Source organism: Myotis brandtii, unplaced genomic scaffold, assembly GCF_000412655.1.
Source record: "Myotis brandtii unplaced genomic scaffold, ASM41265v1 scaffold927, whole genome shotgun sequence".
NCBI lineage: Eukaryota > Metazoa > Chordata > Mammalia > Chiroptera > Vespertilionidae > Myotis > Myotis brandtii.
This window is the reverse complement of record NW_005371823.1, coordinates 1,651,830-1,674,045: the sequence shown is the minus strand read 5'-3', so window position 1 is coordinate 1,674,045 and position 22,216 is coordinate 1,651,830. Positions and strand designations below refer to the sequence as shown.

Sequence of the window (22,216 nt, the reverse complement as noted above, 5' to 3'; positions counted from 1 at the left end):
TGCCTGGCTGGGTTGTGTGTTTGGTGTTAGCCTTTTATGCCTTGGCAGGTTGGCCATGGCTGGTGGGATGGACGGGGCAGAAAGAAGGAAATATGAATGACAGGTTTACTGAGACCCAGCTCTTGCAGCTCAGTAGTCATGCGGAGCTTGGGCAGCAATGGAAGTTAGAAGTGACTGGTTTCTCGAAGGTAGAGTACTGTTGGAATACTTTTCCAAAATGCCTCCTGAAAATAAATCTGCACTGCACACCAGACAGACATGAAACCAAGATTTATTAAAATACCCTTAGCATATTTACCATCGGAAGCCATGAATGCAGTTCTCTGCAAATTCCAAAAAAATAGAGTTCTATCTCTTAAAACAAATTAACAAAGGTATCAATAGATTAGAATAAATATAACCTATCATAGAGATAGAATCCTTTGAGTAGACAATCTACATTTTTCTAACCAATATATACTATGTACAAAAATACACTTGATGTGGTAACCAAGTAGTGTCAAGGAGGAAAATATACATATATACGCACACACATATTTTCATTATGTACAATCAATATTGGTTCCTTCACCTTTTCTTTTTAAAAATAAATACTTCATTTGGTTGCAAGTGACATTTACAAATTCAACTAATGAGCATTTCCAGTGCTGACAAAATTAAATAGGCAAACAAATGAGAAATACATATTTTTAAAAAATTTAAAGGAAAAAATACCTGAATCCAATTAGCTTATTACAGTAAAAATATCCAAGACCATGTCATGTAAGGTTTCATGTCATGTAAGTTTTCATGTCTTTAAAGTGCCGCCTCACTTCTCAAACTGCCTTCATTATTGCTTAAAATCCTTTAAGATGACTGCTGCAGATTGGTCCTAATATACTTCCAGGTCAAATGTTTGACTATCTGGGACGTGCTTATACTTTCTCTTTATGCCCTTTCAAGCGTGTCACAGTTACTGTTGATCTGAAAACCACGACAAATTGTCGACGTCTGATCCCGATGCACGGAGATGTTTGAATAGTGAGCAGTAAGAATGGAGTGGCAATAAAAAGCCCATGATTCAAAATGTTTGTACAAAACTGAAGCAATGTGTCCAGTAGCACTGAAAAGGTATTTGAGCTTCAAAAATTCAGTCATAGGCAGCATAGCTGTACTGATTTGTAATTTATCAAAAGAATGGTCCCAGCTAGACAGTTTTAAAGTAAAATCTATGAGAAATTGAGGACGAGAACAACCCTCCCCCTAACCTTCTTAAAATAAAATAAAATGAAAAAGAAATGTATTTTCCAACCTTTTTATGGACTTTTCCCTCTTTGCCTAAGTGATGAGGTGATGCTGACATTAACAAGAGGCAGTCATAGTAGTGTGTCTCACTTGGTGACAGAGGAGTGCCCTGTCCAAAGGCCTGGGAAGCGGAGCACTGGGTGTGAGAGGAGGGAGTGAGGGCTCAGGGAGACACTGGGCTGTCTGTGAGGCAAAGGGGTAAAAAGCTGGGTCCTGGAAAAACGGTAAAGTGAGAAAAAAATAGCTGCGGGGTATGAAGGAAGGGGAGGCCACAGTACTGAAAGGAGAAAACAGAAATGAAGCTAGATGCCAAAATGACTTTAGGACAGGCACAGAGAAAAGAGAAAGATCCCTGGACCACCAACCCCTGGCAATGACTCTGAAATGGAATGACATTATTTCAGCAGGCACAGGCCAGTTTCATTAGGGTACTGACCTATATGAGACACTGGGGACTCCCATTTGCCTAATACAGATTTCTTAAGCTGCCATTGGTACAACCATGGCGAAAATGACCAGCTCCCTAACAATGCAATGCATCAGCCAAACAGTGCACCCTGGCCTTGTTCAAATTTTCCTTCTTCCCTGTCACCTGTTCTCCCTCAACCCATGGCTTGCAATCTCACAAGGTAGAATGAACACACATAACTGCATGGATCCAGTGCATTTTAAGAAAGCAGTGTCCATTTTAAGAAAGGGTGTCGCTAAGGAAATTAAACGTTTAAGACTTGAGATAATTTACATTTCTGTTAGGCCTGATTTCTATTAGGATGCTGACTGATTTCACTTAGGTCTGAGCGTGCAGGCCAGTGCCGATTTTCCAGGCCAAAGCACGATTCCTTAAATCAAACTCCAGGGGCACGCTGATCCCCACAGTAGTCTAAATTAAAACTCAATGAAAGAAAAGACTATAATGAATCAAAGACATGTTTTGTCTAAAGAGTCTTTAAAATTATTCCATGTCTCATTTTAAAAGTTTCTGCCTTTTTAGAATTATCTCAGATTGTTTCTTTAAAGAGAAGTCCTTTTTAAAATGCTCATATTCTTTGAAGATTATATATTCGACTAACAGTAGAGTCATATTATTTGTGTTCTGAGAAATTGAAGAACTGCAGAATTATAAAAGTAATTACTTGGAATAGTCTGATTCCTCTGGTAGACTAAAAAATCCTGGGTGTGTCACCCTGGGCAGATAGGAGAATTGTCGCTAGACTTACCCCTCACTCATAGATTTGTTTCCACAGGAAATGGATGTTTTTGGAGAAATATGCAGAGTGGAATCTCACTGGGACCGAGACCACCTTCTTTATGTCTTGATGGTCAGATGTGAAGAGATAAGATTATAGCTAGGGACCAATTGCCAAGGAGCAAGGGAAAAAAATTAGCTATTTACAGTTCACTTAAACCTATCTAAAATGTAAAGATTTTGAATATCTTTTTAGTCGATTATTGGAAAGAGTAGTATACTTTTTGTATGCTATACACCCATTTTTATATGTCTCACAGAAGGAGACCTGGAATTCAAAGTTCATCCCAAGAATTCTCAGAGAGTTCATTCCTGAACGCATCTATCATCCATGTCGTGGGGAGGGAGAGAGTAATTTCCCTGTACACTCAGTGCTCTACGGGAATAGCTTTCATTTGGGAAGCTGACTGATTGGTAAATAAAATTATAGTTGTTCCATGAGAAAGAATGGAAGTAAGCCCTGAAAGAGAACAAGAAAGAAAAGCAGGTACAACTTTGCCAAAGATGTTGACAAGCCACCATGAATGCACACCTGAAAACACTTGACTTCTTCACTGCTGAGCATAATGCGTTGGCAGCTCACACTATATATGGGGAAGAATTATTCACTATCTTCCTAGACATTTTTATAGTTTCAAAGACAAAGAGCCCCTTGGTGCCTTGGTGTCTGTACAGACAGAATTTAGGGAAATGCTCAGCCTACAAAACAGCCTAGGTCTGGTAGCAGGCTGTTTACTCCATGGGGAAGAATGCGAGATTCTTTGGAGGTGAATTTCTACAGGAAACTATGGGCTCATTTGCATTTTGCAGGTCCAATGCTATAGAATTTCACATAAAACATTTTTTTAAAAGCCCATAGAAGTTAAGTATCTGGATCAGCTTTTAGAAAAAGAGGCAGACTGGAGGTTCTTAGTATTGAGGGAAAATTAAAAAACAAACAAACAAACAAACAGAAAATTATATAAACATAGATGGAATGTAGAAGAGTAAATTAATGGCTTTAGCTTCCATTTCCATATAAAAATTGAGATTAAGTCAGTCGTTCCCAGATCATAGAGTGGAGAAGAAATTCATGAACAAGCACTTCCTAGATATAATATGCAATAAAGCCTGGAGTTCATTTGAACTGCTGACTGAAGTGAGTCATCATACCAGAGAAAGGAAGGATGAGAGGGAAATGGTCCTCTATGTTACAATCACCAGGGTGGTTGGGAGAGGGGCTGGGGATAGAGGGGAAATGAATCCAATAAGCTCCATCTGAGGACAGCTAACCTACTGCATGAGGCTTGATTTGCTTCCCTGATCTCTGCATTGGTAGAAATTTCCCAGAGACTTAAGAGACAGAGTGAGCTAGCTGCCATTTTAATATCTTTATGCTCTGAAGTAAGTTGTCAACCACACAATGGGCTTCAAGTTGGACATATTAGAACTCTCTTGAATTCACTACTGCCCAGCAAAGCATTGATCGGGAGGAGGGTTTGTTAGAATGCCCATTCCTTGGGAGGGAAATGAAGAATTGTGAAACTAACATTCAATGCTTCTGACAAGGTGTCAACAACTGGTGGGTATGCAGAAAAGACACAAAATGGGCTGCTCAGTCCCATACAGCTGTTATGGAGCCTAGTCATGCCTGGGTTCAATTGCTAACGTAGTTGTACATACCGACATGTGAGCCTAAAGGAGCCAGGTATGCCTAGGACCTGTTCCTAAAGGTGCTTTTCTTTAAGTGACTTCTGCCCCAATTACAGAGAAGGTTCCAAGCAGCTGGACTGTTTCTCTGTACAGCTGGAAAATGGACATATATCCAACAAGTTATTTGCATTTTGGAGGGGCTAAAAATGATTCCTACTTTTCAATTCCTACTAAATACTATTAGGTTGGCCACACGGACTTGTTTCTCTTATGCTGCAGATTTCTTTATGATGACAAAGTAGCTGACATGAATGGAAGTTCATGTCTTTATTGAATCCACTCTCTTCAGTGGTAATGTTCCTGAAGGTACAATATGTAATATGTGAAATGTGATAGTCATGGTCTTCTGGATGTTCCATGCATTTATAAACTGCTCTTAAGAAAATCCAGAGTAAGGAAACTTAAATGGTTTAGCATTTCTACAACATGACACTTCCCCTTCTACGTGACTTTTTCAAAATTAACTCACTGAATTTCACAGTATGCTCATTTTTTTTTTATAATTTAGGAACCAATAAATTAATTTGTAGATTACCAAACCTGCTGATGCTTTTCATTTTCCCTTCCAGTTCTTGGCGTTTTGTTTGTTTATTTTATTTGTGGGTTTATTTTTTTCTGATTAGAATAGGCAGGACCAAAGAAAAATAAAACTCAAATCTAACAGTTCTTTCTAGTGATTCCTAAAGACAACTTAAACTACTTTATAACATTGTATATTTGATATTTTTTGGGAAAAAGCTGTTTTTTTGTTTGTTTTTTGTTTTTGGTTTTTTTTGTGTGTGTTTTTTTACTTCTCTCTTCTTGACACAGAAAGCCCTAAGTTGGTTTTATCTTTGTTTGGGGGAAGGGAGAGTATGTCAAAATAGACCAACTTATTAAATCAAGGAGTGAAGAGGTTCCCCTGCCAAAGTTAAAGCCTGGTTACTGGGAAAGAGACTGCGGTTTTGCTAATTCCCCCTCACACACTGACTAGCCACTGACTAAGGGAGTGATCTGCATGAATGACACCGGGCAAGGAAGGAGAAATAGAAATGAGAAAACATAACACTCACGAAAGCAAGAATAATTGAAATAAAAACTTCCTCACTGCAAGGAGTGCAATCTATGGAGAGATGTGCACAAATACACTTACATCTCTTCTGCTACATCCAAGCACACGGAAGAACCATACTGATGACTATCTTTGGGGAGATTTCCGATACCACCAAAATTCCTTTCCTTCCTTCAGTTTCTCCAGTTGCTCCACCAGCAGCACATGAGCTTTTCACTTAGAAAACGCCTTTCCTCACGGTACTTATGGACAAAGCGGTGCTGAAGGGAGGTTCAGCAGGTGTGCAGCTTCTACTGTCCCTACTTGGGGAACAGGAGAAGGGAGACCAGCATCCAATCTGACATTCAATTCCTTAACCACGTTGCCTATTTGTTTAGGCTACAACATTTCCAGATGTAATAGCACCACTAGGTTTCCTTATCCTACTTCTCAGATTTTGGAAATTCTTCCTCCATAATTCCTATGTAGTTGCAGCGAGCATTTGAAGAGACACCATGGACATCAATTCAAGTATTAAAAAGGCAACTGATGGGCAGCAGGTCCATCACCTGTGATGGTGGGGGAGTCACCATCATCAATTTCTGCTTGACCAGACTCTGCCTTTTTTTTCTCCTCCCGTAAGCTGCCTCTTCTTGGGTTAAAAGCCATAGAGCACATCTCCTTCTAACCTTATTTTTGACACCTCACTGGCCTGAGGTTTTTTCTTATTTCTACCTAAGATAGTTACATCATGCTCTGGTTTAATATATGATATACTCGTGTGCTTGAGGGATGACGCCAGTTACTCATGCAAGAATCTGAACTGCTATCAGCTGTGCCCTGATGTAATAAATCTTGGCTAGAAGAGAAGATGATGCTCACAAGCTAAGATTTCCCAGAGTCTGACTGGGAAGCCCGATGTGAGTGTCTGGTTAAGCAGAATAGCAGTACTGGCCACTCTCCCTCTTGTTCGGGAAGGGCTGTGCTTAGAACAGCCACTTAAGTCCTGGTTGCCTGAAATGCTCAAGCTCCAGTGGTACCCCAACTACTTCCTCTCCACAAGAAGTTTAGAGACACCTGCTGTGTTTAAACACAATCCCCACTGCATTTTAGAGGGAACATTTTAAGGCCTCCAGGCTGTTTTAGATGGCCAACCTTGATCAACTTAAGTTAGAAATGAAGGTGATGTCAATAGTGCAGCATGTGTGTGGATTGGGGAGGGGGTATCCAGATACATACTGCAGGATTCAAACTGGGTGAAAATGATGGAGATTCTGCCCTGGTGTCTTAATGTACTAACATATTACCTTTGACTAATCTTAGAAAAATCACTGTTTCCCCAACATCGGCAGGCAAACTTTGCTCTTTAGAGAGGTATTTTACTGCCAATTTCTAGTCTCTCCCTGAGGATAAAACCCACCTCGGGCTGCATTTGTCTAACTCTCAAATTAAAAGTCCCCACTCGTTATTCCTCCCCATTGGTTCCCTGAGAGCATGTTCCTGCTGGGTTATGTGGCCAAAGCGACAGTCCTGCTTATCTTCAGTGAGTTTCCTATGAGCACCAGCTTCAAGACTTAAAGTGGAGGATGGCGACTCCACTGAAAGCCACTGGCAGCTGTCTCCCATCAGGTCTCTAAGGACACACATGTTTCCAAACATATGTTGGTCTTACTGAACTCAAAGCTGATTCCCAAGGCATGGGCAAAACAGGCACTTTTTTTTTTTTTTTGCTCGATAATACCAAAAGGCATGTCACAGAGCCCAGGATGGCTGTAAGCGGAATTTGTTTTCAATTGATGAATTCCTTAGGTTTTCTTCACAGTTAAGTGAAAAGGAAGAAACAATATAAGAAAACAATCTAGTCTAAAAAGCTTCTTGCTCACAAGCAACTTCTTTTAGTCATATAAGTTTCTTACCAGCTTTCCTATTTTGCTTGTCTCATCCTTTTATTTTGAACTGGAAAAACAACAACAACCCAACTATGCTACCATATTCCTTTCTTTTGAAAAGGTGGTTAGCACCTGCATGAATATGGCTTCAGAGACTTGATTGGATCTTGACTGTACATTCTTGATTCCCAAGACGGGCATTATATTAGGATATGGTGCCACTTCAATAAGCTGGATCTGTTATGGGTCCCTGAGGGGGTTGATACCTGGCAGGCATGTCCTGGGTAAACATTCAGCCACCTGGAAGTTGAGAGGTTCTGGGAAGATCATGGGACAAGGGTCAGGCCATACACCGCAGCTGGATTGGGAAGGGTTTTAAGGTTGTTGCTCCACCATTTGGAGGAGAAAGCTTTGACCTCTCTTCCTTCAAGGCCCAAACCTGATAGTCTCTGATCCTATTATCAATTCACCCCCAGTCCCCTCTTTTCTCTACTCACAAGGTAGATTCCTTTCTCTTGTGACTCAAGGGGCAGTGACTCCCAGGGTCCGAAAAAGCTGCATGTACATGGCATTCCATTAATGTGAACACCTTCTTTGCATTTGCATGTAAAGAACTTTTCTGAACTTAATTTTTCAGACACCAAAGACCTCTGTCACATGCCTGTCCGTCAAGGGTCAAGGTCATAACAAAAGGCGGCAAGTAACATTTGCAGTCCTGTCTGGAAACTGCCTCCTGGGGCTGGTGGGGCAGGTCTGGCCGCACACAGTCCCAGAACATGACGTAGAGCTCAGGTGCACATCATCAAGACATTGCCCATTCACAAATGTTCTGAAACGTGAAATGTGCTCTGTTACTGGGTCACTTGTCCAAGCAACTGCTTTGACCCCAAGTGTCTCCGTGCTCAGGTATCACTGTTTCTTCCGGAATTTGGGATGGAGAGACTCTCTGCTGATCCAGGAAACCGCAATTAATTGCTTAATGGCTGATGTGAACTCCCTGTATCATAATTTGTTCTCCAGGTTTATGAAGTTTATGGTTATTTAACCCCTTCTCCTCCATATATAATCCCATTTCCTCTCCTTTCCATAACATGAACAACAATAAGATAACCATTTTTTTTCCTCTGGGAAATACATAGTCTTGGACCTCTTTAAAAATAGTTTGGGTAAATGTCAACATTTTTGGCGAGAAAGACACTTCAGGATCTTGATGCAATGGGATCAAAATTAAGATCAACAGTCAAACCAGCAGTGTGTAAAGGCTTGAACTCTCTCAAGGCAACTGTCGTAAGAGCCCTCTCTTCTTTGGTCACAAATTTACATATATCAAGAGTGGGTCAGGAAGCTTGGAATCTTTGCTTTTAAAAATGTTTGGAAAATCTTGGGGCTTTCTTCTGGTCTTACAACAAAGTGAACTTTGGGCCTCTACAGAAACAATCATCAAATACTCCTGCAATGTTCCCTTACACAGCTTGTCATTGGTTCTGTGGCTTAACCAGGGACTTCTTTGGGAAGGCACGGGTTCTCACTCCAGATGACCTCACAAAGCCATGAGCAAAAGCAACGTTTAGTGACATGTCTTTCAAGAACTTCCTGCAGCGCTGGTGTTGCAAAGGATAAGCAAGGTACTCAGTCTTGCTGTCATCTTCAGTGTCTCCTTTTTAGTTGGTGGTCACACTGGCTTCCTTTTGACGTAGTCTTTCTTTCTGTTGTTTAAGAAAAAAAAGTTTATTATCATTCCTTTTCTAATTTTTCATCAAATTTTGATAAGTTTCTAAAATTTTGGTCTAGAATTCTAGAGTTGTACTAAAGAAAAAAAAGTTTATTATCATTCCTTTTCTAATTTTCCATCAAATTTTGATGTTTCTAAAGTTTTGGTCTAGAATTCTAGAGTTGTACTATATGCCCTAGAAATAAGAGTGTTTCAGGCCTTCTTTCCTGAAACCTTCAGTTACCTGCCCCTTACAACCTATCACCCTCACTCTCCAACAAACCAACAAAATAATAACCAGCTCATAAACCAAGTATATCCACCTGAAACACTGACCATTACCATTCCAGGCAGTTGTTCTGTGACAAAAGTCCTAGTTTTGTAGTGTTACTCAAAGGCTCCTTCCATTCCTAACCTTGGCCCACTAATGGAATTATGGAATGCTCAAGAAATAGGGAGTCTTTAAATATGAAAAGTCAAACTGGAAGGTGACCAGACGTGGTCTATGCAGAATGGCAGGAGCTCCCGTTCACCGTAGATGTTCTGCTCTGTGTTCCCTGAGTTTCCTTCCCAGGGACAAACTTCTCATGGGGAAGAGCTGGAAGTCTGCCGGCAGGATGTAAACACAAACAAGGACACAAAACAGAAACACAGGCCCTCACGTGTCTAGGGCTTTAGAGAAGTAAATATATTAAGCATAGTGATGGGTGTATCTGCTCTTAGGGGTGGGAGAAGAGAAGGCTAAAGGAGAAGTGGGAGAAGTACACTCCTTCCGGAAGAGCAGAGGCAGAGAGAAGCCCTTTGAGAGTGGATCCTTAGCTGCTTGTGATCCAGGAGATACCATGTTACAAAGAATTATTATATTGGTTTAGATCAAATGCATGTTGATGACTTTAAACACCCATCCCTAGTTTGGATCCCATCCCTGTCTTATGAAATTAAATCAGGAATCAGTTTACGAGCTCTTCCCTAATTTCTACCAAAATAAACAACAAAACAAACAACCCTAACAAGTTGAGGATCGCAATTGGGAGTTCGCTCATAGTGTAGGTCACCTACGAAAGAATAGCATGGAGTCTCTTTCATCTAGAGCAGCGATTTTCAGCCTTTTTCATCTTATGGCACACATAAGTTAATCACTAAAATTCTGCGGCACACCAAAAAAATATATTATCTTTTTTTTTGTCAATCTGACAACAAAAATCGGGTATAATTTTGATTCATTCACACTGGATGGCTATTGTTGTGTTGGTTACTGTCATTTTTTTAATCTGGCAATCTAAAGGAAATGAGATCAGCAACCCTGAATAAACAGTCAGGTACTGCATGTTTTAAACATTCTTGTGGCACACCAGTTGAAAATTACTGATCTATTGAGCTATGTCTACTCTCTTTGCCCCTGGACATGGGTTTGGCTGTAAAAGTTAGGACAGAAATCCAAATAAGAGGCCTGGGGAAAAAGGAAGAGGCCGATGAAAGGTAAAAATCAGGGTTGAGCCCACTGTCACTGAAATCCAACAAGTGAGTGTAATGAACAGAGTGTCAATGGGCATGGAGGGGCTCTGTGCACTAACCACTGCCTTTGCTGGCCAAGCTGTGTGGCCCCGGCTTCTCTATTTCTCACTCATCAACCTCACTCAACATTTCATTCAGCTGCTGATGGGGTTATGAGAGACACCACAGTCAACAGAAATAATCTCACTTTATAACTTATTGTTCCACTTGGATTGTCACAGCAGTTGAAGCAGCTGGCAAAAAGGACTTGTGACACAAAAGGATAACACCAAGTAGTTGTAGGAGGTCAGGGCACAGTTGTAGGAGGGTCTGAAAATCAAAGTGAGGAGAGTGATACTCCCACGTTCCACTCACTGCTGTTTCCCGTTGCAGCGCCAACCAAAGTTGCCGAAATTCATGATAACAAGGAAAAGAACTAACACTTACTGAGCTCTTATTATGTCCTAGGCACTTTGCATGTCTCTTCCTACCTTCCTCAAAATCACCCTAAAGCAAAGATAATATTATTTCCCTCAAGAACTTCACTAAGGTTTTCCAACTAGTCAGTGGCTGAGATGGGATTTGAACCCTGACACCTTGGGTTCATAACCATTTAGCTATTCCAACTATTCTCTGTGACAAACAGGTGGAGATTCATTGTGATCTACCCTGCAAACATGACCTTGGAGGACAACTTGCCCCCACAGGTAGGAAGCCAGACCAGACTGCTATTTTCTAGGACAGGGAGGGACTTCTGGGGCTCAGAGTGTGGTCCTGGCTTTTGTTATCCAGGTAGTGATACAGGTAGACTGCATCTTTTCTGCATCTCAGTTTTTCTACTGATCAAAAGAGGATAAGCCTGCCCTTTTCTTTAACTGGGGAAAGAAACTGATGAGAGTGAAATGCTTAAACATTTCAGGAGAAAGGTGCTTTGAGATGAGGGGGATCATGGCATGTGGGGGGAGGGCAGTGGAAGGGTATGAAATGACAAGTGACTCAGTTTGGTTTATTAGAAAATGACCTTTGTTGAGTTTGGTGGCAAACACATGAAGCTGTTTTGTTCCTCACTCTCTCTCTCTCTCTCTCTCTACTCCTGGGTGCACATCAGTTATAATGAAAAATCTTGAGGTTATGTTGAAAAATGTATCTCACCAGACTGGCCGTGGGATTGATTTTCTTTGTCTCCACTTTCTTCTCTGATGTCAACTTGCTGACTGATTCCTGAGCCATTTTCAATCTGAAATTAAAATGGAGTGGGGAGGGGAGAGGAGAAAAAGGAAGGAGGGGAAAAAAGAAAAGAAGAAATAGGAAGAGATCAGGTTAAACAGAAATCCAAATGATGTTGAGTTAATCAACAGTTTGGAAATATAAGGAATGGTTTCAATGCTTTTCATTATTAAATTCAAACTCTAATTAGGTGTCAAGGCATATCTTCTGTGTTATCAAAGGTGAATTACCTTCCCTGGCTGAGGGGCTCACCTAGAGGACTTTGGAAAGTCTGTGCTTTTGTGTCCAATGAAGGAGTTTTTAATCTACAGAAAACTAGATGCAGTTACTTTATTCTCCACGTGCACATCAAGGCTATCTGACTTGTGATCTAGCCACTCAACAGACATGAAAACTAAAAATATGACAATTTACCAATTTACATCAAGAAAGTGAAAAACAACCCAAAGAATGGGAGAAAATATCTGTAAATCATATATCTGACAAAGGACTTGTATTGAGAATACATGAAGAACACTTACAACTCAGAAGAACAAATTGCCCAATTAAAAAATAGGCAAAGGATTTGAATAGACATTGCTCCGAAGAAGACATGCAAATGGCTAATAAGCACATGAAAAAAGACATTTTTAGTCATCAGGGAAATGTTAATAAAAACCACGAGATAGATATGTTTTTACATTCGTTAGGATGGCTAGAATAAAAAAGGAAGACAATATCAAGTGTTGGAGGCAAGGACTAGAGGAAATTGGAACACTGATGCATTGCTTATGGGATTGTAGAATGGCACAGTCACTTAGGCAGTTTTCAAAATGTTAAGCATAGTTACCATACGACTCTATAATTTCACTGCTAAGTATATAAATATATGTATAGGCAAGAAAATAAAAATATATATCCATACAAACACTTGCATATGAATGTTTATAGCAGCGTTATTCATAATACCCAAGAGTAGAAACAACTCAAATTTCCATCGGCTGAAAAATGGATAGACAAAATGTGGTATATCCACATAATGAACTATTACTAGACCATAAAAAGGAATGAAATGCTGATACATGCTACAAAGTGATGAACCTCAAAAACATTAAGGCAAGTGAAAAAAGACAACTACAAAAATCTACATATTATATAATTCCATTAATGTGAAATGTCCAGGATAGGCAAATCCGGAGACAGAAAGTGGGTTAGCAAAGCCAGAGGCTGGGGATCCAGACAATATCAACTGTTACTGAAGATGTGGGGGAATGAAAACTGACAAACTGCACTGGGAATATAAACTTGTGTAGCTGGCTTTGGAAAATCAAGTAAAACTGCAAACATGCATACCCTATGAGCCATCAATTTCTCTTCTAGGGAGATACCCCAAAGAAACTTTTATACGGACACAGAGCTTTCACTGCAGTGATATGTGCAATAATGAAAAACTGGAAACCTAATGATTAGGTTCAGTGGGTAACAGATGGGGTCGCGACCCACAGGTTGAGAACCTCTGATTTAATGGACTATGGGATAACCATGAACTAGACCTATTTTTATTGACAGAATGTCTTATCAACAATTACATGGGAGAAATATGTTCGGGTCCTCAGCCACTATGGAAAACAGTATGAAGGCTCCACAAAAAATTAAGGAATAGAGTTACCATGTGATCTAGTGACCCCTCTTCTGGGGATTTGCCTAAAAAATTTGAGAACATTTATTTGCAAAGATATATGCATCCCTAAGTTCATTGCAGCAATATTTACAGTGGCCAAGACATGGAAACAACTAGTGTCCTTCGATAGATGATTGATAAAGAAGATGTGGTACATGGGGTGGGGGGGCAAGCATAGGTTTATAGCTGTGAATATGCAAATATTCTTTTATTATTTATTTGTTTTCTTCTTCTTCTTCTTATTGTTATTATTTTGTATCTTTACTTGTGATTTACCTTTTAGGAAATGATGGCTGGCAATTTAACCTACATTTGCCCACACCTGCATATACAATAAAATATTACTCAGCCATAAGAAAAGATAAAGAACTAGCATAGGTTTATAGCTGTGAATATGCAAATATTCTTTTATTATTTATTTGTTTTCTTCTTCTTCTTCTTATTGTTATTATTTTGTATCTTTACTTGTGATTTACCTTTTAGGAAATGATGGCTGGCAATTTAACCTACATTTGCCCACACCTGCATATACAATGGAATATTACTCAGCCATAAGAAAAGATAAAGAACCTCTATTTGTGACAACATGCATAGATCTTGAGAGTATCATGCTAAGCAAAATAAATCAGACAGAAAAAGTTAAGAAACATATGATTTCACTAATATGTGGGATATAAAACTGAAAGCAACAGATAAACAAATAAGAAAAAACAAACAAAACAAAAACTCATACACACAGACAACAGTATGGTGGTTACTAGAAGGAAGGGAGTTGGGGAAAGTAAAGGATAAAAAAGGGGGTCAAATGTATGGTGATGGAAGAAGATTTGAGATTGGGTGGTAGGCACATCATGCAATATACAAAAGACATATCATAGAATTATAGACTCGAAACCTATATATTCTTTTTAACCAATGTCAACCCAATAAATTTAATAAAAAACCTAATTACAGATATCAGAAACATGATATTGAGGACTGAAGCATTCTGCAGAGTGACACAGTGAAGAGGCCATGTAGCATCATGGCCAAGTGCTCAGGCTCCAGAGTCTGGCTATGGGATTAATGCTGAGCGTCACCACTTACTAGCTGTTTCACCCCGGACAAGTGACCTCTCTGTGCACCTTGATTTCCTAAAAAGGGGGATAACAACAGCCTGCTACATATAGTCACTGAAAGGATGGAAGTAGTATAGCTCCAGGCACAGTGCAATCACTCAATACATGTTCCCTACTCTTTTTAAAAAAATATATTTTATTGATTTTTTACAGAGAGGAAGGGAGAGGCATAGAGAGTCAGAAACATCGATGAGAGAGAAACATCGATCAGCTGCCACCTGCACACCCCCCACTGGGGATATGCCCGCAACCAAGGTACATACCCTTGACTGGAATCGAACCTGGGACCCTTTGGTCCGCAGGCCGACGCTCTATCCACTAAGCCAAACTGGTCAGGGCCATGTTCCCTACTCTTGTCTGTGCATGCAATATGCTACATTGTGCATGTTTATAAATGGAACCCACAAAACAGTATTGTTCACCGATGCCTGTATGTGTGTGTAAACATACATATAAACATCTACCTATATTTATATACAGACTGGAAAGATACTCATTAGTTTCATGATGGAGATTATTACTAGAAAAATGGAAGAAGAGACTGGCTTTGGGAGGTAGTGTATAGAATAGTACAATTTAATTTTTATAATGCCTCATTATTTTTAAATTAAAAACTCTTAAATAATACTTGGTAAATGTGAAGAGATAATTCCAGGTGGTGGGAATATGGGTGCTATGTTATTCTTTCTGTGTTTCTTTTTTAAAATTTTTTCTCAAAAATATTTTAAAAATACTAAATATTCAAAAATCCACCAACTCATAGACTCTTTGAAAAATGAACATGCTAATGAAAAGCAAGGACCTACAATCAACATTACTCTATCCAGTAAGGCTATCATTTAGAATTGAGGGAGAGATAAAGAGCTTCCCAAATAAGAAAAAGCTGAAGGAATTTACCACCACCAATCAGTATTATAAGAAATGTTAAAGGGACTTCTCCAAGAAGAAGAAAAAAAATATGAATAAGAAAATATTGTAAAGAAAAATATTCTTACTGACAAAGACAAATATCAGAAAAGAAGTGGATCAAGCAACACTAAAGCTAGTACACAGGTTAAAAGGCAAAAGTAGAAAGATCATGTATAATTCCAACAGTAAATTAAGCAATACACAAAAACACACAAAAGAAGCAAAATATAATGATGGGGGTGAGTAAAAATGATAGTGATTTTAGAATGTATTCGAACTTAAGTGATCAACTTAAAATAGACTACTATACACATAGCTCCCTATATATGCAGCACATGGTAAACACAAACCAAAAATCTACAAGAAATCCTATATAATAAGAGGCTAATATGCAAATAGACCAACCAGCAGAACAACTGAACAACCAGTCACTATGACATGCGCTGACCACCAGGGGGCATGCGTGGAACATGGCAGGCGTTGGCCACGGTGGGATGGTGGAGCAGAAAAGTGGGGGCGCCAGACCAAGGTGGGGCGCCAGTCGCTGTCATCGGGGCGAACCTCTGGTGATTACTGAAAATTCTTTGCTCCTGTGCACTGTGGTCCTGCCCGGTGCTTGCACCTGCTGCCGGCACCTGCTGCTGGCCTTGATCGCTTGGCGCCATCAGTGAGCGTGAGCTGCGGCTGCCGGCACGATTGCCCCTGAGGGCTTCTCCATGTCCCCATGCTCCTGAGGGGCGATCGGGGCAGCAGCCACCACTGGCACCCGCTGATGGCACCGGCCCCTCCTGACTCGCTGCTGGCACCAGTCCCAATCACTCCGTGTCATCAGTGGGTGCGAGTGGGGCCGGTGCCATCAGTGCGTGGGAGTGGTGGCAGAGGGAGCGGGGCTGCAGGCAGACAGGGGACCAGGGGCCATGGCAGGAGGGGCTGGGTGGGGGCATGGAGGATGGGCTGAGACCTGCCCCTGTGCCCACCGCAGCCTCGCGGCCCACAGTTCCTTTCAAGGTACACGAATTCATGCACTGGGCCTCTAGTAAATAAAATAAATCCAAACACAACAAAGAAAGTAATCAACATACAAGAAAGGAGAGCAAGAGAATAGAAACAGAGAACTACAAAAACAATAAAAAACAATTAATAAAATGTCAATAACTACAAATCTATTAATAATTACTTTAAATGTAAATGGATTAAATGCTCCAATCAAATGATGAATGGATAAAGAAAAGGTGGTACATATATGTATAATGGAACATTACTTGGCCATAAAAAAGAATGAAATCTCACCATTTGTGATGACATGAATGGACCTAGGGTATTATGCTAAATGAAATGTCAGACAGAGAAAGACAAATACCATATGATTTCATTTATATGTGCATTCTAAGAAACAAAATAAATGAATAAACAAAACAGAAAGAAACTCACAGATATAGAGAACAAACTACTGGTTGCCAGATGGGACGGGGGTTGTGGGAATGGGTGAAAAAGGTGAAGGGATTAAGAAGTACAAATTGGCAATTATAAAACCAGTCATGGGGGTGTAAAATACAGATTAGGGAATATAGTCAATAATATTGCAATACTTATACATAGTGTCAGGTATGTGCAAAACTTATGGGTGGATCACTTTGTAAGTTATATAAATGTGTAACTGCTATGTTGTGCATCTGAAACTAATACAATATTGAATGTCAATTGTAACTGAAATATTTTTAAAAAGAAAAAAAACCCTGCTGCTTCTTCAGAGAATTAAATAAAAATATCTTGCTCAACATTAATCACATACTTGCTTAATACCGAAGAAGTGGCTGAGTGTCTTAGCTCTTTATTTAGCTAATTTCACACAATGTACTTAAAACATTTGCTTAACCTAATCTAACCTCCCAGTCCACATGCTCAATTTAGTTACAATGAATTCAACATGCTGACTTGTGTACCAGGAAAGAAATAAAAATGAGACAAAGATGAGCAATGATTTACAAAACCCAAGAAGAACTACATCGGCAAAGCTGCCCTGAGAACGGGCACTTCCCATCACTGACATAGGTCTGAGTGTATACACCACAATGCCTACTAAACTTTTCCATTTGCAGCAATAACCATGTCTATCCCCACCCCCGTCGCCCCCCCAAAGAAAAGAATGCACTAAAAGGAGCAACCCAGGTCAGACAGCATTGGAGACTCTGGCTATTAAGGGATGCAAACCACGATGATGGTGCTGTGAGGCCACAGCTTGGAGCATCTACTCTTCTTTGCTTCTCTCCAGCAAGATTGGTTTTCAAAGAGAACACCTATTAGTGATCCTCGAATCCCAATTCCAACGAAGTGGTTTGGAATTACCATTTCTCTCCCGGCCCCCTAACTTTTAGGGAACTTTTTTCTGGCCACCTTTTGCTTTAGTAGTTCCTTTTCACCTTTGAATTCTGGTCTCTTCTTTCAGAGTTGGTCTTCTACCACCCTCCTGCTCAGCATTGCCTTTTCCAGCTTCCACATCCTTTGGCAGCCCTGCAACCTCCCTCCACGCTAGCCATGTAGAGGTACGGGGATGGGAGCCAACCTAAAGCCCTGTCTCCACTGCAAACTTTTTCCTACTGGTCCCGCTGTTGTGCAGGCCCCAGGCAGTCACACATACCCCACCCTCTCAAGGCAATTCTGACCTGAGTGACCCCATCCTGCTCTTGTCCTAATATTTTCATTCAGTGATTATGCCTCCCTTTCAAAGGGAACTCTTGAAAATCAAATGGATTGGGGGAAGGCAAAACTTGGGCCAAGTAGCTTCAGCATCTGCTAGATTTAATTCTAATTCAAACCCTGCCAGTTATTAGAAGACTTGGAGCAAATAATCAACTTTTGTAAATTTCAGTTTCCTTATCTATGAAATGGAGGTTAATATCAACCACAAGGTAACATCATTAAAATGTCCATACTACCAAAAACAATCTATAGATTCAATATAATCTCCATTAAAATGTCAACGGCATATTTCACAGACCGAGAACAAACTCTCCAAAAATTATATGGAATAAAAATGGACCCCGAATAGCCACAGCATTCCTGAGAAAGAAAAACAAAGTTGGAGGGATCACAATACCAGATATCAAGCGATATTACAAAGCCACTGTTCTCAAAACTGCCTGGTACTGGCACAAGAACAGACATATAGACCAATAGAACAGAGAACCCAGAAATCGACCCAAGTCATTATGCTCAATTAATATTTGACAAAGGAGGCAAGAGCATATAATGGAGTCAAGACAGTCTCTTCAATACATGGTGTTGGGAAAATTGGACAGATGCATGCAAAAAGATGAAACTAGATCACCAACTTACACCATACACAAAAATAAACTCAAAATAGATAAAGGAGTTAAATGTAAGATGGGAAACCATAAAAATCTTAGAAGAATCCATAGGCAGCAAAATATCAGACATATCTTATAGCAATATCTTTACTGACACATCTCCTAGGACAATGGAAACTAAAGAGAAAATAAACAAATGGTACAACATCAAAATAAAAAGCTTCTGCACAGCAAAAGAAACCATCAACAAAATGACAAGAAAGCCCACTGCATGGGAGAACATATTTGTGCAATGTTATATCTGATAAGGGCCTAATCTCCAAAATTTATAGGTAACTCATACAACTTAACAAAAGGAAAATAAACAATCCAATTAAAAAATGGGCAAAGGACCTTAATAGACACTTTTCGAAAGAGGACATACAGAAAGCCAAGAGATATATGAAAACGTGCTCAAAGTCACTAATCATCCAAGAGGTGCAAATCAAAACAACAATGAGGTACCATCTCACACCTGTCAGAATGGCTATCATCAACAAATCAACAAATGACAAGTGCTGGCAAGGATGTGGAGAAAAAGGAACCCTCGTACACTGCTGGTGGGAATGCAGACTATTGCAGCCACTGTGGAGAAGAGTATGGAGTTACCTCAAAAAAACAAAATAAAAATGGAACTACCCTTTGACCCAGTAATCCCACTTCTAAGAATGTATCCCAAGAAATCAGAAACCCCCATCAGAAAGAATATATGCACCCCTATGTTCATAGCAGCGCAATTTATGATAGCTAAGATCTGGAAACAGCCTAAGTGCCCATCAGCAGATGAGTGGATAAAAAACTGTGGAACATCTAAACAATGGAATAATAAGCTGCTGTAAAAAAAAAAAAAAAAGAAGAACTCTTACCATTTGCAACAGCATGGATGGACCTGGAGAGCATTATGCTAAGGGAAATAAGCCAGTCAGAGAAAGATAAATATCACATGATCTCACTCATTTGTGGAATAGAATTAACAACATAAACTGATGAACAAAAACAGATCCAGAGACAGAGAAGCATCGAACCAACTGTCAAACCTCAGAGGAATGGCAGGGGATGGTGGGGGCGGGGGTCAATGGGAGAAAAGGAGACATCAACCAAAGGACTTGTATGCATGCATATAATAAGCAAAACCAATGGGCACAGACAGTAGGGGGTGAGAGCATGTGCTGGGGGGAGGGAGTAGGTGGGGAGGCGTCAATGTGGGAAAAAGGAGACATATAATACTTTCAACAATAGAATTTAAATTTAAAAAGTATCAACCACAAGGTATAATTATGAGAATTACATGAATTGATAAATGTGAAACATCCAGTATGTCTGGTATATATATGGTAAGTGGTCAGTAAAGGATAACCATTATGGAATCTTCCATCACAGAAATGGAGAAACTGCGGAAGATGCGTGGCAACAGTTTCTGACTACACATTAAACAGGTGCAGCTTTGAGCTAAGTATTTGTATTCTGAAAGCAAACCAGCTATTGCTATTATCCTGAGACCTAGCAAACCAAAGAACTCACCTCAATTTCTCTGATTCTAAAAGTCCTTTCTAGAAGCTAAACTTTGGTACAGGTATGAGAAAAATCCCTCAACCAAATAAATAAGAGAAACTATTCACATTTCCAAACAAAGGTTGCATCTATTGCCTTATATTTTTTCTAAGTTTCAGAGAGGTAATTATTATAAATACAAGTTACATTTCAAATATTATCGAACTTGGGATTAAGTATATTTTTTTCATATTAACCTCGTTTTTCTGGTAACTAAAATAACATTTGTTTCTAATAGAAAATTTATGTTTACACACTTAAAAATTATATTTCCTATTTATACTGTATGTCTAAAAATACAAAGAAAAAGTGAGACTTGCTGGCTATTTAAATATTTTTACCATGATGTAGTTAAGACATAATTGGACCAGATAATGAAAATGCTCACGTACAAAACTCTCAGCCAGACCATAGGGACACAAAGGCAGAGATGGTGGCTATCATTTTTACTGCTATGTCCCTGGTCCTTGAGACAGAAATGAATGGAGACCTAGAGAACAGAATTGCAAAAAAAAAATTCCCTTATTTTCCTAAAATACTGTTCACTAGAATTTCTTGACGACGCTGAGCTCACAAGGCTGCATAGGCATTGCAACCCATGCAGTCGCACGGGGCCCCCGGCCTTCATGACCCCTGCCACTGTCGTGAATGTTTTTCCGTAAGTTACCCTGCACCTTGTGCAGCTGATCCTGCCTAAGACTTTCTAGGACATTTACAGTCATTTTTATTAACAAAGGGAGACACTTTTCAACTCTTTCCCCAGGGGAAATCTGTTACATGAAGGAAGGTAAACTTGGTTGGCTCGAGTTGAAACCTCCCTCTGAAGTTCATTTATCTGACTGTGCTGTCATCATTTCTAGGCACCTGCCTTGTACACCAGACTGTAGGTCCTCAAAGGCAGCGGGTATGACTTTATTGTCTTTCTTTCCTCAGCATCTTGTACAGCACCTGGCATATAGATGATCAATGAATGCTGAATAAATAGGTGAATAAAGGATTATAAGTGACTAACCTCTAAACTGTAAGAATTCAGGCATGAAGAATGGTTATGGGGAAAACATGCAAGTCCATTAAGACCCATTAAAACAGCCCTAGCCAGTTTGGCTCAATGGATAGAGCATCGGCCTGCAGACTGAAGGGTCCCAGGTTTGATTCCAGTTAAGGGCACATGCCCTGGTGGAGGGCTCAATCCCCAGAAGGGGGCGTGCAGGAGGCAGCCGATGATTCTCATCATTGATGTTTCAATCTCTCTCCCTCCCTCTTCTGCTCTAAAATCAATTTAAAAATATTTTAAAAAGATCCATTAAAATATAAAGTTCCTTAATACATCACCTGAATACATCACCAATGCTCAAAACTGATTCTTCAAAATGCAAACCAGCAAATTCTCACTAGATCTCTGTATGTTGTTAACAATAGAGTCCATGTCATTTTTTCGAGGGCAAGGCTGTTTCTCAGCTGCTTTTGTATCATATCTATGGTAAGAAGCAAATGCTAAGTATCATGACAATCTAGCTAGATTATGAACACTGGAAGGGCAGAACGCAGAGGTAGGTCTTAAAAACTGCTTTGACCTCACTAGAGATTGATGGTCTATCTATCTATCTATCTATCTATCTATCTATCTATCTATCTACCTACCTACCTACCTATCTCTATCTATTGCTTGAGAATGTTCTTCAAAAATAGTGGGCAAAGTGTCCTACACTTGCTGCAGAAACTCGAACAGCTGCTGTTGTTGATGGCATTACATGTACTCGGAGTCAGTGTTCTGGTAATCATGTGGGAAAAGACTGCAAGCCGGAGGTCTGCTGTGTGCTCCTCCTCAGAGGGCTTATACTAGTATATATTTAAGTTCACTTGCTAACATTTGTAAATGCAGAGCTTTCATGGAAGATTTCCCAGCTCTGTCCTCTCTTATAAAACTGGAAGATTCAGGAGGAAACCAAGATGGCGGCATAGGTAAACACCGGAGTTTGCTGCCGCAAACAACCACTTCAAAAATACAACTAAAAGATGGAACGCTCAGGTGCGGAGGTGCGCGCGCAAAGCGGGCTG

General features: G+C 39.9%; 1 protein-coding gene across 2 annotated transcripts in view; it reads right to left on the bottom strand.

Annotated features, from left to right (window-relative positions):
• Positions 1-255: 255 nt before the first annotated feature.
• FMN1 (formin 1) overlaps positions 256-22,216 on the bottom strand; it is a 432,998-nt gene continuing 411,037 nt past the window's right edge. For both annotated transcript variants that reach the window (XM_005885758.2, XM_005885759.2), the window contains 2 exons: positions 11,499-11,583; positions 256-8,847 (listed from right to left, as the gene is read on the bottom strand). In XM_005885758.2, the coding sequence (XP_005885820.1) occupies positions 8,803-8,847; positions 11,499-11,583 (130 nt within the window). In that variant the 3' untranslated portion in view covers positions 256-8,802. The remainder of the gene's footprint in view (positions 8,848-11,498; positions 11,584-22,216) is intronic.